Source organism: Copidosoma floridanum, unplaced genomic scaffold (assembly GCF_036245765.1).
Source record: "Copidosoma floridanum isolate Cflo_tuat_1 unplaced genomic scaffold, Cflo_Japanese_pri ptg000019l, whole genome shotgun sequence".
NCBI lineage: Eukaryota > Metazoa > Arthropoda > Insecta > Hymenoptera > Encyrtidae > Copidosoma > Copidosoma floridanum.
Genome location: NW_028321896.1, coordinates 14,338,240 through 14,356,348, shown reverse-complemented (window position 1 = coordinate 14,356,348; position 18,109 = coordinate 14,338,240). Strand labels below are relative to the sequence as shown.

The 18,109-nt window shown below is 37.9% G+C and overlaps 1 protein-coding gene across 1 annotated transcript in view; it reads right to left on the bottom strand.

Moving 5' to 3' along the window:
• Positions 1-5,428: 5,428 nt before the first annotated feature.
• Positions 5,429-18,109, bottom strand: part of Eph (Eph receptor tyrosine kinase) — a 115,598-nt gene continuing 102,917 nt past the window's right edge. Inside the window, exons 11-14 of the mRNA XM_089593058.1 lie at positions 16,686-16,868; positions 16,126-16,595; positions 15,684-16,021; positions 5,429-5,712 (exon numbers count right to left, since the gene is read on the bottom strand). Coding sequence (XP_089449184.1) covers positions 5,448-5,712; positions 15,684-16,021; positions 16,126-16,595; positions 16,686-16,868 — 1,256 coding nt within the window. The 3' untranslated portion in view covers positions 5,429-5,447. The remainder of the gene's footprint in view (positions 5,713-15,683; positions 16,022-16,125; positions 16,596-16,685; positions 16,869-18,109) is intronic.

The following is an 18,109-nucleotide window of genomic DNA, read 5'->3' as shown; positions in this document are numbered from 1 at the left end:
ATTGTACAATATTTTTGTGCGTTTATTAACTTTTATAAAATGAAATTTTATGCTTTTAATCGTTGAAATCAATCATGAAAAAATATTATAGGTGTTGGGACAGGGATACTGTGAACAGAAGGATGAAAGTAAAACAATGAAGAATAATATACTTTACATCATATAAGGTATGTTATTTATTATATCTTATGTACATTCAACATCGTCATGACAACACCATAGGAAAAATGTTTAGATTCATCCCAAAAATTTGTCGACAGATTCTATTTTGCGCTCTGTTATTTTACTATGTATTTTTATTCGTTCGTATTCATTTTAATCTTTTTTTTTTTTTTTCTTTGTTCTTTATACAAAAAATTGTAGACGCACGGAGGTGTTGTGTTGTACTCCTCGTAATATTTTTTTCACGTGTACGTGTGTTTGATTTCTGGTTTGAGTGTATGTATATTGGGTGATAATATTTAACGTATAATAAATAGAAATATTGAACAAAGAATAATCATAACTCTGTCCAGGTGAGGGTATAAAAATGTCATTTATCATGCGTGAAAGCGTACGTGGGACGGTACCTGTTTTGCTTGATGGTTTATTGCAGGTACTTTAGCAAAGATTTCTTGCTCAATTTTTTTTTTTTCTTTTTCACTTGTTTATTTCTTGTTTTCAAGTTAAATAAATAATTATTGAATCAAAATTAAAGCAACGCAAATATGCGACGCCCGTAAGTAACTCTTAACTATCATAATCATCTATGAATTGCTTATCGATTCGACGTTTACGTTTCATTATTTTTTCTATTATTTCTCACTGCTGTTTCTTTAATTTTATTAATTGTTTGCACTTGTGTAAATTAATACATTTTTTTTTTTAGACAACTTGAAACTCTCGATGGAATTAAAAAATCAATTTCTTTCACGCTAACAAATAGAAAAAATTTCGTACTCAACAATGGTTTATTCAATTTGACCAAATCGTTAAACAATAAATGACTTTTTTCGTTTATCGTTGTTATTTGTTTTTTATTTTTTAATGAGTAGTAATTACAGAAGCAACACCAATAGTTGTGGAAAAACAAGTGAAAGGAACGAGGGGGCATTAAACGACACCACGTCGATTTCCCAGACAAGGACAATCACGCGGCCCCATACATGAAATTTTGATTATTTTTTCTTCGCTTTCTACATTCATCTATTGTTTTTCTCTCTATTAAATTTTTAACTCGATTGATATTTCACTTTCCGCTCTTCATTCTTACTTGTAAACGAGGTAACCAAAATACGTGTATGTTTGTCTGATTTATTAATTTTTTTTATTTTTATTTTTCGCGTGACTGCGAGTACGACGGCGAGTTTCGAATGATTTTTTCGTTTAGTTGGACTTAATCTACGTACAGAGGGAAAAAAAGAGGAAGACCTGGGATTTTTCAATATACTTAACGGATAATTTGATTCTTCATTTCGAAAGTACTGATCGCACTCGCACGCTTGTCTTTTTAAACACAAGACAGTCACGGCACAAAAATATCTGAAAAAAATCCTTTCCCGGCGTTCCACTCGAAAGCTCCAACACACACGAATCACAATTAAATAAATATCATATTTATGTTTGCTCAATTGCGTGCACGGATCCACTTTTATCATAACCACTCCTCGTAAATTGTTAATCATTCAAGTACAAATGTGTGTGCCCATGATTTCGATTAGAACTCCGTGCGCCAGTTTTGGCGGTGTAATTTTTTGTTTTTTCCTATTACTTTTATGTATTTATTATTATTATTTTTTTTTTCCCCGTTACTCCGTCTCAAATATTGTTTAACTTGTAATACGAACATTTAGGAAGATAGCACTATTCGATAATTAATATCATCTGAAATTTTTTAACATCTCTATATAAAAATCTGCATTTGCGTGTATCCACTTATTGCTTCTAATAATCGCCGCCGTTTCCCATCTTCCATTTTTTTTTTTCTCTTTATTTATAATTATTACTTTTATTTGCTTCGATTAATTAATCGCGTCTTCGAATCCCGTTTAATTATCATTACTTTTTTATTTATTTATTTATTTGTTTCATCGCACTTGAATTCCTCCCACGGTAAGAGAGGCCTCGCAAATACACCGACGCGCGTTCGAGTCATTGCTAACCCGGTTCTGAGCAATCGGTCGGCGCTCCTCGCATTCCTTCATTAAAAAAGAAAAGCACAAAGACGTGTGTGACACAAAATATAGAGCCGTTCATTTAATATTTTTCGTTAGTCTTTCTTTTCGATTACTAGTTTACAATGTCTTTGAAAGCTCTCGGAATATAAACACTTTCACGAGGCGCGTGACAGACCCGCTCGCCTTCATTTATGGTTCGGACAGACTTTTTTATTTTATTTATATTCATATATATTTATATAATTCATATAGTAAAAAAAAAAAAAAAAAAAAAAATTGATCAAAAAGCATTATAAAATACTTTGTTGTGATTCGATAGTCTGGCGACGGTGCGCTAGACTAATTATATTATTATTCATTTGGGCATCTTTCTTTCTCTGTATATGTGCAACGATATAAGGGAACACTTCGAGGGGACATCGAAGTAATCCCGAGCTAATTTATTCTCGTTTACTATTTTTTTTCCGATTCTAATAGGCTCGTATTTCAATCATTACATCTCTCGACTTAATCTTAAGTGGAATGGACGTAGATTCGTCTTAACTTTAAGACTTGGTCTGTATTTGTGTGTGCTGCTACAGCTGCACGCAGAGACTGAAATTTTCGATGTGTTGGCGCACTTTCAAACAGTTTCTGCTTTGACGCTCAAGAGGCTTTTTTTCCTTCTTACTTGGACCTTTTTTTTTTTGTCAGAGCCGCGCGGCGTATAACCTTTCGTTTGTTTGTTGCTCGCTCGCGTTCGCTCACCGAGTTCATGTTATTGATATGTTCATGATACCGAGGAACGCGATACAGAACGTTTTTTTTTTATTACTTTTACTATTAATTATCATTATTGTTAACAATATTATTATTATTTTACTTCCTTACGTCAAAACGATCGGTTAATACGTTATCGCCTTTTTGCATTTTTTAATTCGAAATTGTCAGGTTTTCCTCTCCAAGAACTTTCGATTTCGCGTTTCAAGTTCTCGTCGATACACGTCCCGCCGCAAATAACATGGACCTAACAAGATTTCGCTAAATAAATACGTATCTATATATCTCAAATATCAAAGTACAATCACCTTAAAATAAATAATTATTGATTAATCATATATGCATATTTACAATTTTTTTCTTTTTTTCTTTTCAAGCTCACGAGTTTTATAATTTTCGATATAACTAAAAGTACCCTTAACATCAATTACTCGTAAAATTTCACTAGCGTATGATGGAAAAAAAAAAAAACAAAAAAAAAAAAAAACGATTCGTGCAGTGCATAATATGTACATATTCTTAATCGATGTAGTATATAATGTATAGTCGCTTGGAAAGAAAGGTCTGACAATTTTTTTTTTTTTTTTCCTTCGAAATGATTTGATACACGTCTCTCTCTCTCTCTCTCTTCTATTTTTTTTTTTTTTATTACTCACACAAATATAAAATGTGTATACGGTAGAAAGATCGGCGCAATGTACAATAATAAGCACGAAGCGACGGGGACCGCTTCTGAAAATGCACTCACCGAACAGACACTCTCTCATTCTTGCTATCTCGTGGCGTCACGTTCATCCCCTTGCCTCCACCTCTTGAATGCACTCTCTCTCTCTCTCTCAACATTCACTCACTCGAGTCTGTCTCTTTTCCTTTCTTTTTCTTTTTCTCTCTCTCTCTTACTCTTGCATTGGCACGTTTCTCCATTTTGATATAAGTGACAGGTACCTACACACAGACCACGCACACAAACGCACTCACGTAGGTGCATACGTATGTACACGTAAATTTATATTTATATATTTTTTTTTATTACTCTATATTCGTACATACATATATACGTACATGTTAATTCATCTATTATGTGTATACGTATCTAGATAACGCTAAAGGCAAGAATTGTATCCTTTGTAAATCGAAAATTTTTCGTGTTCACCCTTTTATAATTATTACACGCGGATACAGACAAGCACACTCGATAAACGAAGATAATATATAAATATTTATTGTATTGTACATATACATCTATGATTTGTATAAAAAAATTAAAAAAAAAAAAAGAAAGATTTTTTAGCACGCATCCAAATCACTCGATCCCTCATGGGACGAGCGCACGTATAGAGTAAGCGACACGGATGATTCGTATGAAAAAAAAAAATTACCATCATCTTTGGCAAGCTCCCATCAAAATGTAAAACGTTCGAATCTCAAAACATTGCTCAATAGGCCGTTTCATTGTATTAAGTACATTAGTTAGAAAACTTAAGTAAAAAATGCATGTATATGTATATAAATATGTATACGATACGTATGATGCAGGGCAACAGGCAGTGTGTTCGTACTTTCAATATATGGCAGTCGAGTGATGAACACGGCAGCTTAAAATGTGCTCACTCACGTACGGTAATAAAAAAATAAATAAAAAATCTTTAAAAAAAGGACAAAAATTATGTACACACGCGCACACACAATAGTATATAGGCCATCGGCTGGTGCCGAACTAATTTTCCCGAATCACGTGGCGACTCTCCGTGCGCTCGTCGCGTCTCGTTTCACGTAAAAAAAAAAAAAAAAGAAAAAAAAAACAAAGGATTTTCAAGCATTCGGAAAAGAATCACACACGCGTCATCGGTATTCTCTTTACTGCCATATCGGCTCTGTTTAAACGTATTTCATATAAGGTCACACAGCCCCTCGGTTATACTCTCAAGCACATGTTACAAGTAACAATGTATATATATATATTTAGAATAAAAAAAGCAGTTTCTTTTCCACACGTCGCAGATCATAAATATATGGACACGATCAATGGCGAGAACTCGCGAAAACTCCCGCACAGGGAACACCGAATCGTCCGTTGCCGGGTTTTCGTCTCACGATTTAGAGCCGACTTATCGTGTTAGTGTCAAAGTCGGGGGAGTAACACTTGCGCCTGTAAACGGCAGCCGTTACGGGCAGCCCGGCAGTCGTGATAACGCAGCCGTCGTCAAAGTCAAAGCCATCGAACTCCCGACTACCGGTGTCGAACATAACCTGCTGCTGTTCTGCTGCCACCAGCATGTCGTCGTCGTCGTCCTCGATGATCTCGTCGATCATCATCCGGCCACGATCGTCCTCGTCGTCGTCCTCGTCGTCGTCGACGTGGATGCCTCTGTGCTGCTGGTGGTGGTGGTGGTGTTGTTGTTGTTGTTGGTCCAAGTGTTCGCGGCGGTAGTAGTAGTCCTCTATGACCGCGTAGACCCTCTGGGGGTCGTTCGGCGCTAGTCAGCGGGTGAGTAAGAGCTCGATCTCCTCGTAGCGCCGAGGCAGCGCGGGCTAGACGAGGAAGCCCTGCGACGTGGCGGACATCTGGGCCCTGAGCGCCTGCACGCTGTTCATGATCTTCTTCTGGTGGCCGACGAGGGTTATCCCGAGGGCCGTCAATTCCTGGACGGTGACCCGCGCTGCGGCCTCCAGCGTCGTGACGCCCGCGCGCTCGAAGCTCTCGGCGTAGCGCGACATCTTGATCGAGGCCAACCACTCGCCCACCGAGCTCAGCTGGGTCAGGTCGATCGCGTCCGGCGCCAGGGGGTTCGTGCTCCTGTAGCCGACATCAAAGCAAACATTACTTAGCTTTCATTCATGGATAACCAATTTTCCCCCTCTATTTGCTACACGATCTCTCCCGCAAGCCCACTCAGCCCCCTTTTCATTTTTCATCATTTACGTCTCGAATTCTTTACTTTTTTTTCTTTTTTTGCAAATATTTTTACTCAAAAACAAGTATCGTTCCATTGATTTTTCAGGGGCTGGTGGCTTTATTTCATTTGTTTTACGATCTAAAGTTGGTATGGGTTGCACTATTTGTGTGGTACTCTATAGGGTTCAATCGTTCTAAAATTAAAAATTCGTGATTTGCAATAGTAAAGGAAGATCTTTGATGATTCAGGTGTGATATTTACAAGGGCTCGAAATAATGTATTACTAAAACATTTGGTTGAACTCGTTAAACACATTCTTGTCTATGGGATGCTTTAATCAAGTCCATCATTGCTTCATTGCATTGTTCAATGAAAAAATGGCTACAGCTGTGTTTTGCACAATGTGGACTTTATCAAGCAACTTTGCTATATATGTGTATAATTATTGAGGATATTACGGGTAAACAATGAATATAATGAGCTGAATGAAATAATTTGGACGTCTACAAGGGTTTAGAGGTTTCAATCATTTCGATTCGATTTATTCAACAAATCCTCAAATATGAAACAATAATATATATATACCATTAATCATAATAATAAGTTTATAATATATAATATGATTCGTGTGTGTATTCATTTATTTATAATATTTGATGAAAAGATTGGACACTCACAGGTGTTTAAACTATGTTGATGATCGAGATATTCATTCGTATTTACAAAAATTACGTACAAGTGTATGCATTGATATATATAATGTATAATTATAATAAGTGATAAAAACTAGAGTTACATAAATACAATTGAATGAAGGGGACATATACTATAACTTGGAGGCAATCGATCCTCGCGTGAGCTCAATATGCGACGTATCGTCAAAACCATACATAATAAACACTGTACGAATAAAGAGACGGAGAGGAATCCTAGTGAAGTCGCTCGCTCTCGCGAGGATCAATCATCTCGCTGCACATACAACACAATCCATCGATGGTGTAAAGTGGTATAAGGGTAAAGGTATATATATATATGTATTACGTAGTTATATGGCCGTAGGGGGTCGATGGTGCAGTAGTTCCGCTGCGGTACCACTTTTATAGTTTTACAGTTTAACGCTACAAGTGGCACTCGTATACGGAAGTGGCATTACTGCCGACTACCAAGGCACACACATATTTATACACGAAACGGCCTATTCGTCCGTGTTTTGCTACAAAATTGCTCACTAATGACAATAACAGCGGTTTATCGGCCATCGTAAACTTTTGGGAGCCACGAGGTGTATTACTTATACTTACGTTTTGTCGGACACGCGCATCAGATCTCGTAAAGCACGTACACCTCGAGCATATACGTATATATACACACACAAACGCTTTTTTTTTATAATACACATTACAATTACACGTATTTCATGATTATTCGTACCATTTATAGCAAAGTTTGTATTATTTATAGGTCGTGCGACGTCGTATGTGTATATATATACATTCTATTATTCATGGAAGTTTTTATAATTAAACTTTGTGCTATGATACAAACTTACGTACTTATTTTATACATCATACAACAATAATTACAAATTAAAAAAAAAAAAAAAAATGTAAAAGAAACATTCACACGAGTCTAAGAGTGATACAATGTATTTGCGTAATATACTACAGAATGTGTTATAATGGAACTGGTGCATATAAATAAACATACATGTAAATATATATATATATTTTATACAAGAATATGTATAAAAGCAGGCAGAGGTGCGACAATACATGGTGCCAAAACTAAAAGTAATAAAATAAAAAAAAAAAAAAAAGCAACACGGATACAAATATTTACACAAGCAGAGCGATACTTCATATTATTATGTTGTACATATTGTAAATACGCTGGTCGTCTACGTGGTTGTGTATGGAGAGTTATACATGTTACATACACGACGAACGCATAACCGGCTGAGACTGCGGTATATATTATTATTATATATATATATACTTGTAAATTGCATAGTGTCTTGCTTCGTATGAAAGTCAGAGGGGCGAGAGAGGGAGACGATGAAAATGAGTGCGCGACGCGGCTTTTTTTTTTTTGTTTATTTCGAAGCTTCTGCGCCCATCGCTAATTGGAAAGGTAATTAGGGAGCCAGCTAATTAATAGCTTGAAATATTCACAAATCGCGTGCCGTTCGAGCTCTCCCCTCCCCCCACCCTTCTTTGCAAATCACCCCGTGCAGTGGTAGGTTTGAGCTCTCTTTGAGACGAGCTTTCGTCTTTTTTTTTTGTTGTTGTTTTTTTTTTTTTTTAATTTTTCACCCGTTTGGTTTTTTTCAACCCCCTTTTCGCAGGTTTCGCTCCTCTCTCTTGCCTCTCGAGACACTTTTCCGGTTATACGTGTAGTGGTATACATAACAGGGGGTGGTGGTGGTGGTGGTGGTGTAGGGCGCCGAAAACTCGGATGGTTTTTCTGGTCTCTTTACCTTTTCTTCGAATGCACGTTGGTAGCCGAGGTGGCGGGCGGGGGCGGGGGTGGCGCACCCCTCTCCCTGATTCTGACAATCGTTAGCATTCGTTAGTGTAAAATGGAGTGGTCTTTTTTTTCCTCTTTCCTACACGTTCGCGCGACTTTCTCTCTCTCTCGCTCACTTGCATTCTCGCTGTATAATCATGTAGTATCATTTTTTTCGTTCTTATGCTCGTAATCACGTAGCGGAGCTTATGCGTGTGTTTGTTTTTGCCGCTGTGCATTTTTTTGTATCGATGTATATTTATGTGGTGTGTATACGTGTCCAGTCATGGCCTCTCGTTTGGCATGTTTTTTTTTTTTTTTTTTTTTTTTTTTTTTCGTTTTCATTAGCGTTTGCGCTCACGTTCGCAACATTTGATAAACGAACGGCTCTAAAAATAAAAAAAAAATGAAAAAAATTTCTCCAAGGACGCGTCAATTTTGCGAGGCTCGTCGTTTTTTTGTTTTCCTCTCTCACTCGATGGGAGAACGAAATTTTTTTTCTTTTCCATCGCAACGCACGAGACCGAGGTCCTCTCCGAGTGCGTGCGGTCGAAAATTTCTCTTTTATTGCTTCTCGAGTAAGCGCTCGTGTATACACGTACATAGGCAGTCTTTGATAAATATTTATTTAATCAAGCAAAATGAGGAAAAACCAAAAATAAGGAATGCTAATGAATTCATTTTTATTTGCTCTGCGCATCTGTACCTCTCGAAGAGCGGAAATATATATAATATATAATATGTAATATATAACTATTCTACGAAATTGAAGCTCGCGATTGCTATAAATACAATTTAACTGTTATATTAATAATTGTAACGATAGGCGCAGTTGATATTCATAATGCTACAATAACACATGGGCAATGATAATATGGAGTTCGTTGTGAAAGTAATCTTGCAACAAAAATTACAATAAAAATTGCAGCAACGGTCATAAAAGAAGCAAAAATATAAAGCTGATAAAATTGTTATAAATAATACAACGTAAGCAATCGTTTATTCGTATTGTTACATAGATACTTTAATCAATGTTATAATAATTATCAGCTTTTACCATAATGATTTTGTGGTCAATAAATATTATTATCTACTTATTTCTCGTTGACTATGTATATCGCGTAAAGTTTAATTAATTCATAACATTGTATAATTATGCCGACAATAGCAATAATAATAATGATAATTCTTTGTCTCTCAATTACTTTATTACTTTTTCACTTGTTCGCTCGCCTAAATAATCGTAAATATCATCATTCGGTAGAAATATCTGAAAGACTGTAAAGACGTCGTTTTTTAATCGCCGACGTACAGCTCGCCTAAGCTCTGCCTCTACAGATTCTACGTATAATATTCATATTGCTATTCGTTGGTTGGGCTCTCGTCCTCTAATTTATTAAGTCGATAGCGTAAATTTTATACTTTTTTTTTATTTTTTATTTTTATTACTAAATTTTTATCTTTTCCTTTACTCATTATTCTTTTCTACGGTAATCGATAACGTTTAATTTTATTTGCTCATCCATTATCTATAAACTACATATTTTGTCTTCGTAAAAAATTACCTACGTGAGGGTCGACTTGGAAAATTTCGAGCCCCGAGCGTCCTCGGCAGGTACGTGTGTATCCATCGTCATGTTTGCGTGTTTAAAAATTAAGAAGTACTATTGCTTTGGGATTATCGTGGGTGCAGGGATTTTCGCTCTCGCCAAGAACAAAACTAAAACGCTTGAATACATGGCATGGCGGGTATAAGATGAAAAAAAAAAAAAAAAAAAAAAAAAAAAGAGGAAAAAGGATGTTAAAAGATAATGAGGGCAGCGCAAGACTCCAATTTTTCCAATCGACCGTATACAATTACAGCAATGTCATCGCAATATCTTGTTCTCTTTTCTTCGTCAACTTGTGTTTTCACGCGGAGGGAAACCATGTGTTGCGCACGTATACGATGTTCGATGGATCAGAAATTGCTGTGTTTTTTGACAGATTGGAAAAGCACTTGAAACATTGCGAAGATTGCTGTTGAAATAGCAATTCGTTTCAGTTCTAGTACCTTATACGAAAAAAAAGGATCCCAGTGTTGCAAGAGTTGTACGCTCGTTTCAAGTTTTTTTTTTTTTTTTTTTTTTTCTTTTCTTTTGTCAATACCTTACTGCGCGCTAAAATTTCGGAAAATATTGCCTCTGGCCGTGACAAGGGTTATCAAATCATTTTAAAAGTGATATGGCAAAACTCTAGAAATAATCACGGGTCTTTTTTCATTTTGACAATTGATTGGTATTTTATCTGTTTTGCTAAACACACATGTTTGAATTTCTTTTTATATTTAAAAAAAGATGTTTCCCGCTGGCAAGGTTACATCGTTATGAGTAATTATACGATGTATACGCGTGAAGAGTTTGAATAAAATCACTCGTAAAGTCTCGCGTTTGTTTGAAAATAAATGGCAGTCATTTATGCTGTCACTGATGTTATGAAAAATTTTACATAAATTAATGAAAATTGCTGTACAACGTGTTTATCTTGATATTGTACAGTCTTTTATAAAATTAGCATGGCACTTTTTCTGTTTCGTGTCACAAGTTATCAGTCGATTAGTTTATCACGACGACGCATACTTTGAGTTAATTCAACAGATTCGTTATGTATCGGAAACTTTTTTTTTCAAACATCAGCGAAATTACGTAAAATAATGTGTACATCCTTTGTAAACTTAAATAAAAATTGTATTTTTCATACCCGTTACTTATACAGTTGATCGTTTAAAAATGTCTCTACTATTATTACTTCTTTTACTGCAAATAAAAAAAAATATGTACAATTTTTATTGTTTCACGGCGTATTTATGTACAATTGAGTTTTGTATATATTAGTTAACGCGATTGTGTACTTCAGTCTCAGCAGTGTCGATATTTATTCAGTCTCCATTTGAATTCTATGATTCGCAGTTCGTTAGGAATTTAAATGAAAATCAACAAGTTGATTAAAAAAAGAAAAGTCAAGTGCGTTTCCAATATAGCAAACACGTCAATTTTAGCGATAAAATTTCTTTCCGCGCATCAACAACAATCACCATTAATATTAAACATTTTCTGAAGTGTGAAAAACACTGGTCAACATTTATTAATTTAATGTTTCGATTGATACTTATATACTTTGTATAATTATACATATACTATTCTCAGTCACAGGCTCTGTGTAATTCACCGCTCGTCTTATTTACTTTATTATTATTATTATTAATTTTTTTTTTTTTTGTTTTTTTTTTTTTCTTTTCATAATATATGTATTTATATAATATAATGAACAATAAAGACGTGAAAACGGCAGCGGCGTCGACGACAACGCACATATTTATGTACTATTAATAATAATAATAATATTAATTACGTGTGAGTACGTGCACGGTGATATATACGGGGTGATTAAGGGTTTTTCTTCTTCATTTTTTTCCTTCTCGCCGTGAGCGCGTGATACTTCAACCCCTGCGATTTGTCATTTTGTTTCTTTCATCATCATAATTCTTAACGCGCTTTGTTTTCCGTAATTAATTTTTCCTCATCGGCAGTACGTGAGCATGAGTTATTTGCTCGTGACTCGAACTCGAGTCCTCGACGACGACCTCACCCAACGCACCACATCAGCGGGTCTCCTCGAGCCACACCAGGACAACTTAATGTATAGGTACCAACATCCCGTATATGCGGGCTCGCTCGCCTCCCTCGCGGATTCGTATGAAATATCGTATAGGTATACAATATACGTGTGATGTATATGAGGGCCACGCGTGATCAGTCGCGGCACACCGGCATTTTAAAGTACTGTACAATTTGCGCGTTACAGTGGGACGAGGATGCAATTTTTTTTTTTTTTTTCAGGCATGGGAGAGAGTCGAGTCGGTGTACTTACAGGTGGGGGGGGGAGGGGCTCTTTGTTTATTTTTATCATCGTTTATATATTATGTATACGTCTCCGTTTGAAAAAATAGAATTCGCCATCTTCTTGGAGCGGCGCTATATGATAATACACGTGGGTTTTTGTAACGAGCGCGCGAAAGCGTTGATTTTACAGCAGCAGCGTCGCGTCGGATTGTCTTTTATCGGGGGATGAGGAAAATTTGCGGGTGATGCATACACGTATATTCAGTCGAATGAGTTGCTTCTGTACAAAACTGCAGTGGCTGTACAAGAGTTACACACACACACACACACACCTATATGTTATTGTTACATAAATGACCGTGTGTGATCAAACGAGTCGGAGGAATAGAGATTAATTGGCTTATCCACACAACAGATGATGCGTTAGTTGCCTCTGTTTTTATAAGTATGCGAGTGATTACATTGTAGTGGTATATATAGGTATCAGGTATTGTGATGTTGCGACGTCGGGGAGGCGATATATCCGTAAAAGTACGGCAAAGTATATACACACATACGAGATGTAGGTACCGGAAATATGAGTAAAAAAAAAAAAAAAAAAAAAAAAATCAGGGCCTGGTGTCAGTGCTCGAGCTGATGAGACTCGAACGGCGGTGGGTAACATTAGGTGGGCTCGTCGGCAAGGTGCTCGGGTCGGTACAAGGGTCAGCCAAAGTGGGTGAACGGCACCCAGTTCGGGTAGGTGAGGGGCGGCTGGTGTGGCAGTGTGTGTGTGGCCGCGTGGGTGTGATAGTGTAGGGTACGGCCGGCTCCCGCTGGCATTACTGGAACGGCTAGCGCTGACTGGGCCTGGGGATGGGCCACTACTTCAACGAACGGGCCTCCGGCGCCAGAGCCGTGCCCCGAGTGAGCCCCGGTCCCTGGGCCGTGGGGCAGGTTCGCCTGGACGGCAGCGGCGGCCGCTGCGTGCGACGTCGTCACATAGTACGGATTGTGGGCGGGTGGCCTCACGCTGCTCCCGTTCAACGATTCACGATCATCATCGTCGTCGTCGTCGTCGTCATCATCATCATCGTTGATATGTGTCCATCGGAACCCACAGGTGCAATGCATGGTGATGGTGGTGATGGTGATGGTGGTGGTGGTGGTGGTGGTGGTATTGGTGCGGTATTGGTAGTAGTAGGCGGTAGTAGTAGTAGCAGTAGTAGTAGTAGCAGTAGTAGTAGTAGTAGCGGTAGCAGTAGTCGACCAGTACGATACCAAAGACACCACAAAACCAAAACCACAAAGAATTAGCCCAGAAACAAAAGAGAAAGGCGAGTGTTTACAACAAAGCTGGACTCCGTCTTTAATTCGTTTTTTTTTTTTTCCTTCCTTTTTCCATTTAATTAACTTTTTTCTTTTAATAAAAATGAAAAAAAAATAAAAATAAATAAAAAATTTAAGAAATTAATAAATTAAAGGCCGTGGTACGAGAAAACGGCACTCTGTGATCTCGTATTGCGGCTCTGTACCGAGTGCCGTTTTCAAGATGCTCTTTCTCCATGAGGATGGGTAAGTATGTGTGAGAGTATGTACACGGGGGTCATAAGCGCTTCGGGTTAACGTGAGTTTAATTTGTGAAAAAAAAAAAAAAAACAAAGTGTTTACCAGTACAATCAAAATTAGTTGCGTGAAGTTATCGAATATTAATTATTGTTACTTGAGATTACGTATTAATACTTATTAGTCAACGAAATAATTATGTGAAATGTGGTCATGTGTGTATAAATAATTAGTTTTTTTTTTTTTTTTTTTTTAATTTTTTTACTGTTGGATGATGAGAAGGACAACTGTTTTGTGTTTCAGGGATGAAAGGACAGGAGAAATTCATAAAAATAATGCTAAGCGGTGTAAGCGATGAAAAGCTCTGTGAAGCCACCGCGTGTACATTCATGTACTTCAAAAAATTAATGCGGCATGAAAAATTAAAAAAAAAAATTTTAAATAAATGTTTCTTATGAAAATGTGAGATCAGACTTGCGTCCATAAATTAATTTTACTCCCCAGCTGCTGCTGCTGCTTGCTGTTGCTGCGTCAGTTTTATCGGCAAACAAAAGTCAAAAGCTGCAAGTGTCAGTTTGAAATTTTTTTGCAAATTTTGCTTATTCTACGTGCGAATGCAACAGCGAAAATAAAGAAAACAAAAATAAAAGCAATTATTACAATAACCAAAAAAGGTGTAAAGTCAATAAATAAAAAAAAATAATAATAATATAAGTAGAGTATAAAATAAGAAAAACAAAAAAATAAAATAAAAAAAAGTGAACAACTTTGTCCTATTATTTCACCTGTGAGTAAAAATCAAAGAAAATGTTATATAAATTGTTATTAACATGAAAAAATTATATTTTTTCGCTTATTCTTGAATTTGGGTGAGTTCCAGTAATGCCAATCAGGTTTCCGTGATCTCAAGTGATTAAACATCTCTGTACAGTGAAAACACATTCGCACAACTTTCTCACACGTGATGTAACTCGTATACAGATCTTGTTTGTCGTAATCTCGTGTATCGTCAGTTTTTTTCCTTTTAATCTATCATTTTGCATTTGTTTGCGATTCAGCACACAACATCAAAGCTCAAATGCACGACAGCACCAGTAACGTAACAAAAAAAAAAAAAAAATAAATAAATAAATAAATAAAAATACACAACACAGATAGCGTAAAGGCTTGATTTTCGTCGACAACAACATTTTGTTCGAAAGTTTATGTAGCTTTCGAGAGAAATTAATTTATGGACTCTCGTGGCATGCGGTGTGATTCACTTGAAATGATAATGGTCGAACGATTTAATGCGCATGATGCAAATTGCAATGTGCGTCCTTGTATACATGTGTATGTTTTGCAATGCGTCTATCGGGATTGGCGGTCAAGTCGTCCTCACAAGGATTATACCATGGGGAGATCGACCTACTCTTTTTTTTTTTTTTGTTTTGGTTTATCCGTCGTATGTTGTTGTTTTCTTAACCAATCAATCCCAATAGTGATTTGAACGTTAAATCGTTCGATTAAATGTAGGTATTTATGCGACTTTTGCTTACACCGACATCATTCTTAATGCTAACGCAGCGAGTTTCCTCAATGATGCAAGTGGGAAAAATTAGTTCAAGTACAGCCGCGTCGATTGAATGTTTATTTTAAATTTCACGAAAAATTGAAAATCGTACATCATTGAGAATACTCGAGGCATAATTTACACAACATGTTCACCACGATAAAAGATACGTAGTAGCACTTTCGTAATATTACACGACAATGAAAGCCTTTTGATATACGTGACATAATTTCTGACGAGACTTAAAATAATATACGACGATAATAGTAATGATGATCACGAAACAATATAATAATTGTAATAATAATAATGATAATGATGATGATGATAGTAGTAGTGATAAGATAATCAAGTGGAGATGAGTGAAAGCCAGGGTGGCCTAATGTACCTGTTCTGGGCGATTTTCCTGAGAGTGTCCGGACTCCTGATGAGCTTGTCGAGGGTCTGTGTGAGATTGGCAAAGGTCGGCCGATGGGTACGCTCCTTCTGCCAGCAGTCGAGCATCAGCTGATAAATCGCCTCGGGACAATCCATGGGCGCCGGCAGCCTGTAGCCCTTTTCTATCGACTTTATCACATCCTGGTTCGACCAGTTCCAGTACGGCCGCTCGCCGTACGACATCACCTCCCAACAGACGATGCCCATGCTCCAGACGTCCGAGGCGCTCGTGAACTTGCGGAAAGCTATCGCCTCCGGCGCCGTCCACCGCACCGGGATCTTACCTCCCTGTGTTGACACAACGGGATGGAAACATTAACATGTGCACAGAGAGGGTGGGTCGGGGGAAATAATAAAAAAAAAAAAAAAAAAAAAAAACGAAAACAACTGACCCTCGTCGTGTAGGCGCCCTCCGTCGCGCTCTCGATCTCGCGGCTGAGGCCAAAGTCGGCGATCTTGCAGACGAGTGCGGCATTGACGAGGACGTTCCTCGCCGCGAGATCCCGATGCACGTAATTCATCTCCGCGAGATACTGCATACCGCTCGCAATACCGCGCAGCATACCGACCAGCTGGAGCACCTGGAACTTGCCGTCATTCGCGCGCAGGAAAGTATCCAGGCTACCGTTCTCCATGAACTCGGTGATTATCATCACAGGATTGCTCTTCGTCACGACCCCTTGGAGGAATATCACGTTCGGGTGCTCGAATTGACCCATTATCGAGGCCTCGGTGAGGAAGTCGTTGCGCGCCTTCTCCGCCGAGCCCGGTTTCAGTGTTTTTATGGCCACGTCGATCTCCGAGCGGCCGTCCGGCGGTAACTTCAACTTGCCCCGGCACACGTCCCCGAACTCTCCGCCACCTTAACCCAAAACACACACACAATTATTTGATTCTTACCTTCTTTGGCTCGGTTTAACGTATGGGTATATATACAATATACCGTACTTACCGATTATCGCCTCGATAGTGATGTAGCCGGCGTCGATCTCCCGAGCAAACTCGCGGACCGCCTGGTTTGGATCCTCGTAGGTGTGGGGGTCGACGTAACTCCTGGCGCCGGCGCCGCCAGTGCCTCCGGGTCCACCAGCCGACGCGGCCACACCCACTGCGGGTGTGAATAACGGCGTCGTCACTGCAAAGTCACGAAAACAGACCTCATTATAGTTAAACCGACGGCCGACGCGGGTAGACTATATCGTGTTATTGTCGTTGCGCACGTGACAACAAAGTCATCCCGATTGTTTTCTCTTTTTTTTTTTTTTTTTTCCGTCCCAATGTAATATTGTTAAGCACGTGATGTGTCGAATAATCAAATTTTCTTTCGACTCGCCGCTCGCTCGACTCGCTTGTGTACATAATGCGGGTAAGTAAGTGCGCGTCGTCGCGTGCACCTCTTACTTTTTTTCGTCAACCCTTGTCCGCTCGTTTTTTTTCGACAAGAAAAAAATAAAAATAAAACAAAATTCAAATAACAACATAGTTTTCTTTCTCTGGCTTGATCACCTACTTACTTTCTTATCGTTACAACGATCACCCTCGTTTTTTGTCCGTCTAAAATGTGTGTATGGTAAAAAAAAAGAAAAGAAGAATGGAGGAAAGAGAAACAAAAACAGTGGGTATGCCATTATGCGCGAAACTCTATATGCCCCGGAATTCCAGTGCCCCGTGTTAATGCCTTGTTTATGCTGTATTTATGCAGTTCCCCTAAATTCCGACAAGAGCAAAAGAGGCCAATTACCGCCGAGAAGTGCAAGACCCAGTTCTCTGACCCCCATCCCCGTCCAGAGTTTTTCCAAGAGAATACCCTCTTATTGTCTTTCTTTACTTTCTTTTGCTCGTTTCATATACTTGAGTATTATTATTATTATAATTATTTTTTTTTTTTTTTTTTTTTTTTTTAAGCATCGTGTTTTATTTTCAGCAAGTGGAACACACGAAACTCCAGAAAATAAGAAGAAAAAAAACCCAGCTCTTACAAAACTGAAATTTATTTTTTTTTTCTTTCACCTGCTTATCCTTTCGTGCTTTTGTTATGCTGAACAATGCAACGACCATGCGCTTGCAAAAATTTTAATGCGAGAACCTTGAAAACATGTTTCGGAAAATTTGGTACGTGAACCCACTGAGACAAAATAAGCTTTTGAAAAAGCGCTGTGTTTTTATCTTTGGTGGATTGCAACGGTGAATTTGGTATCGATAGAAGAAAAATAACATGAACTGTAAATCATTGTGACCAGTAAGTATATTGTGTGCTTTAATTGTCAAATTTTAGTGATTCATCTCAGCTCTGAATTAGCAAGCTTTTACATTATTGGAAGCCTGATCGCGGCGATCTCGGTTAATAATAGCGAGTCTGCGTTAATTGATTAATCA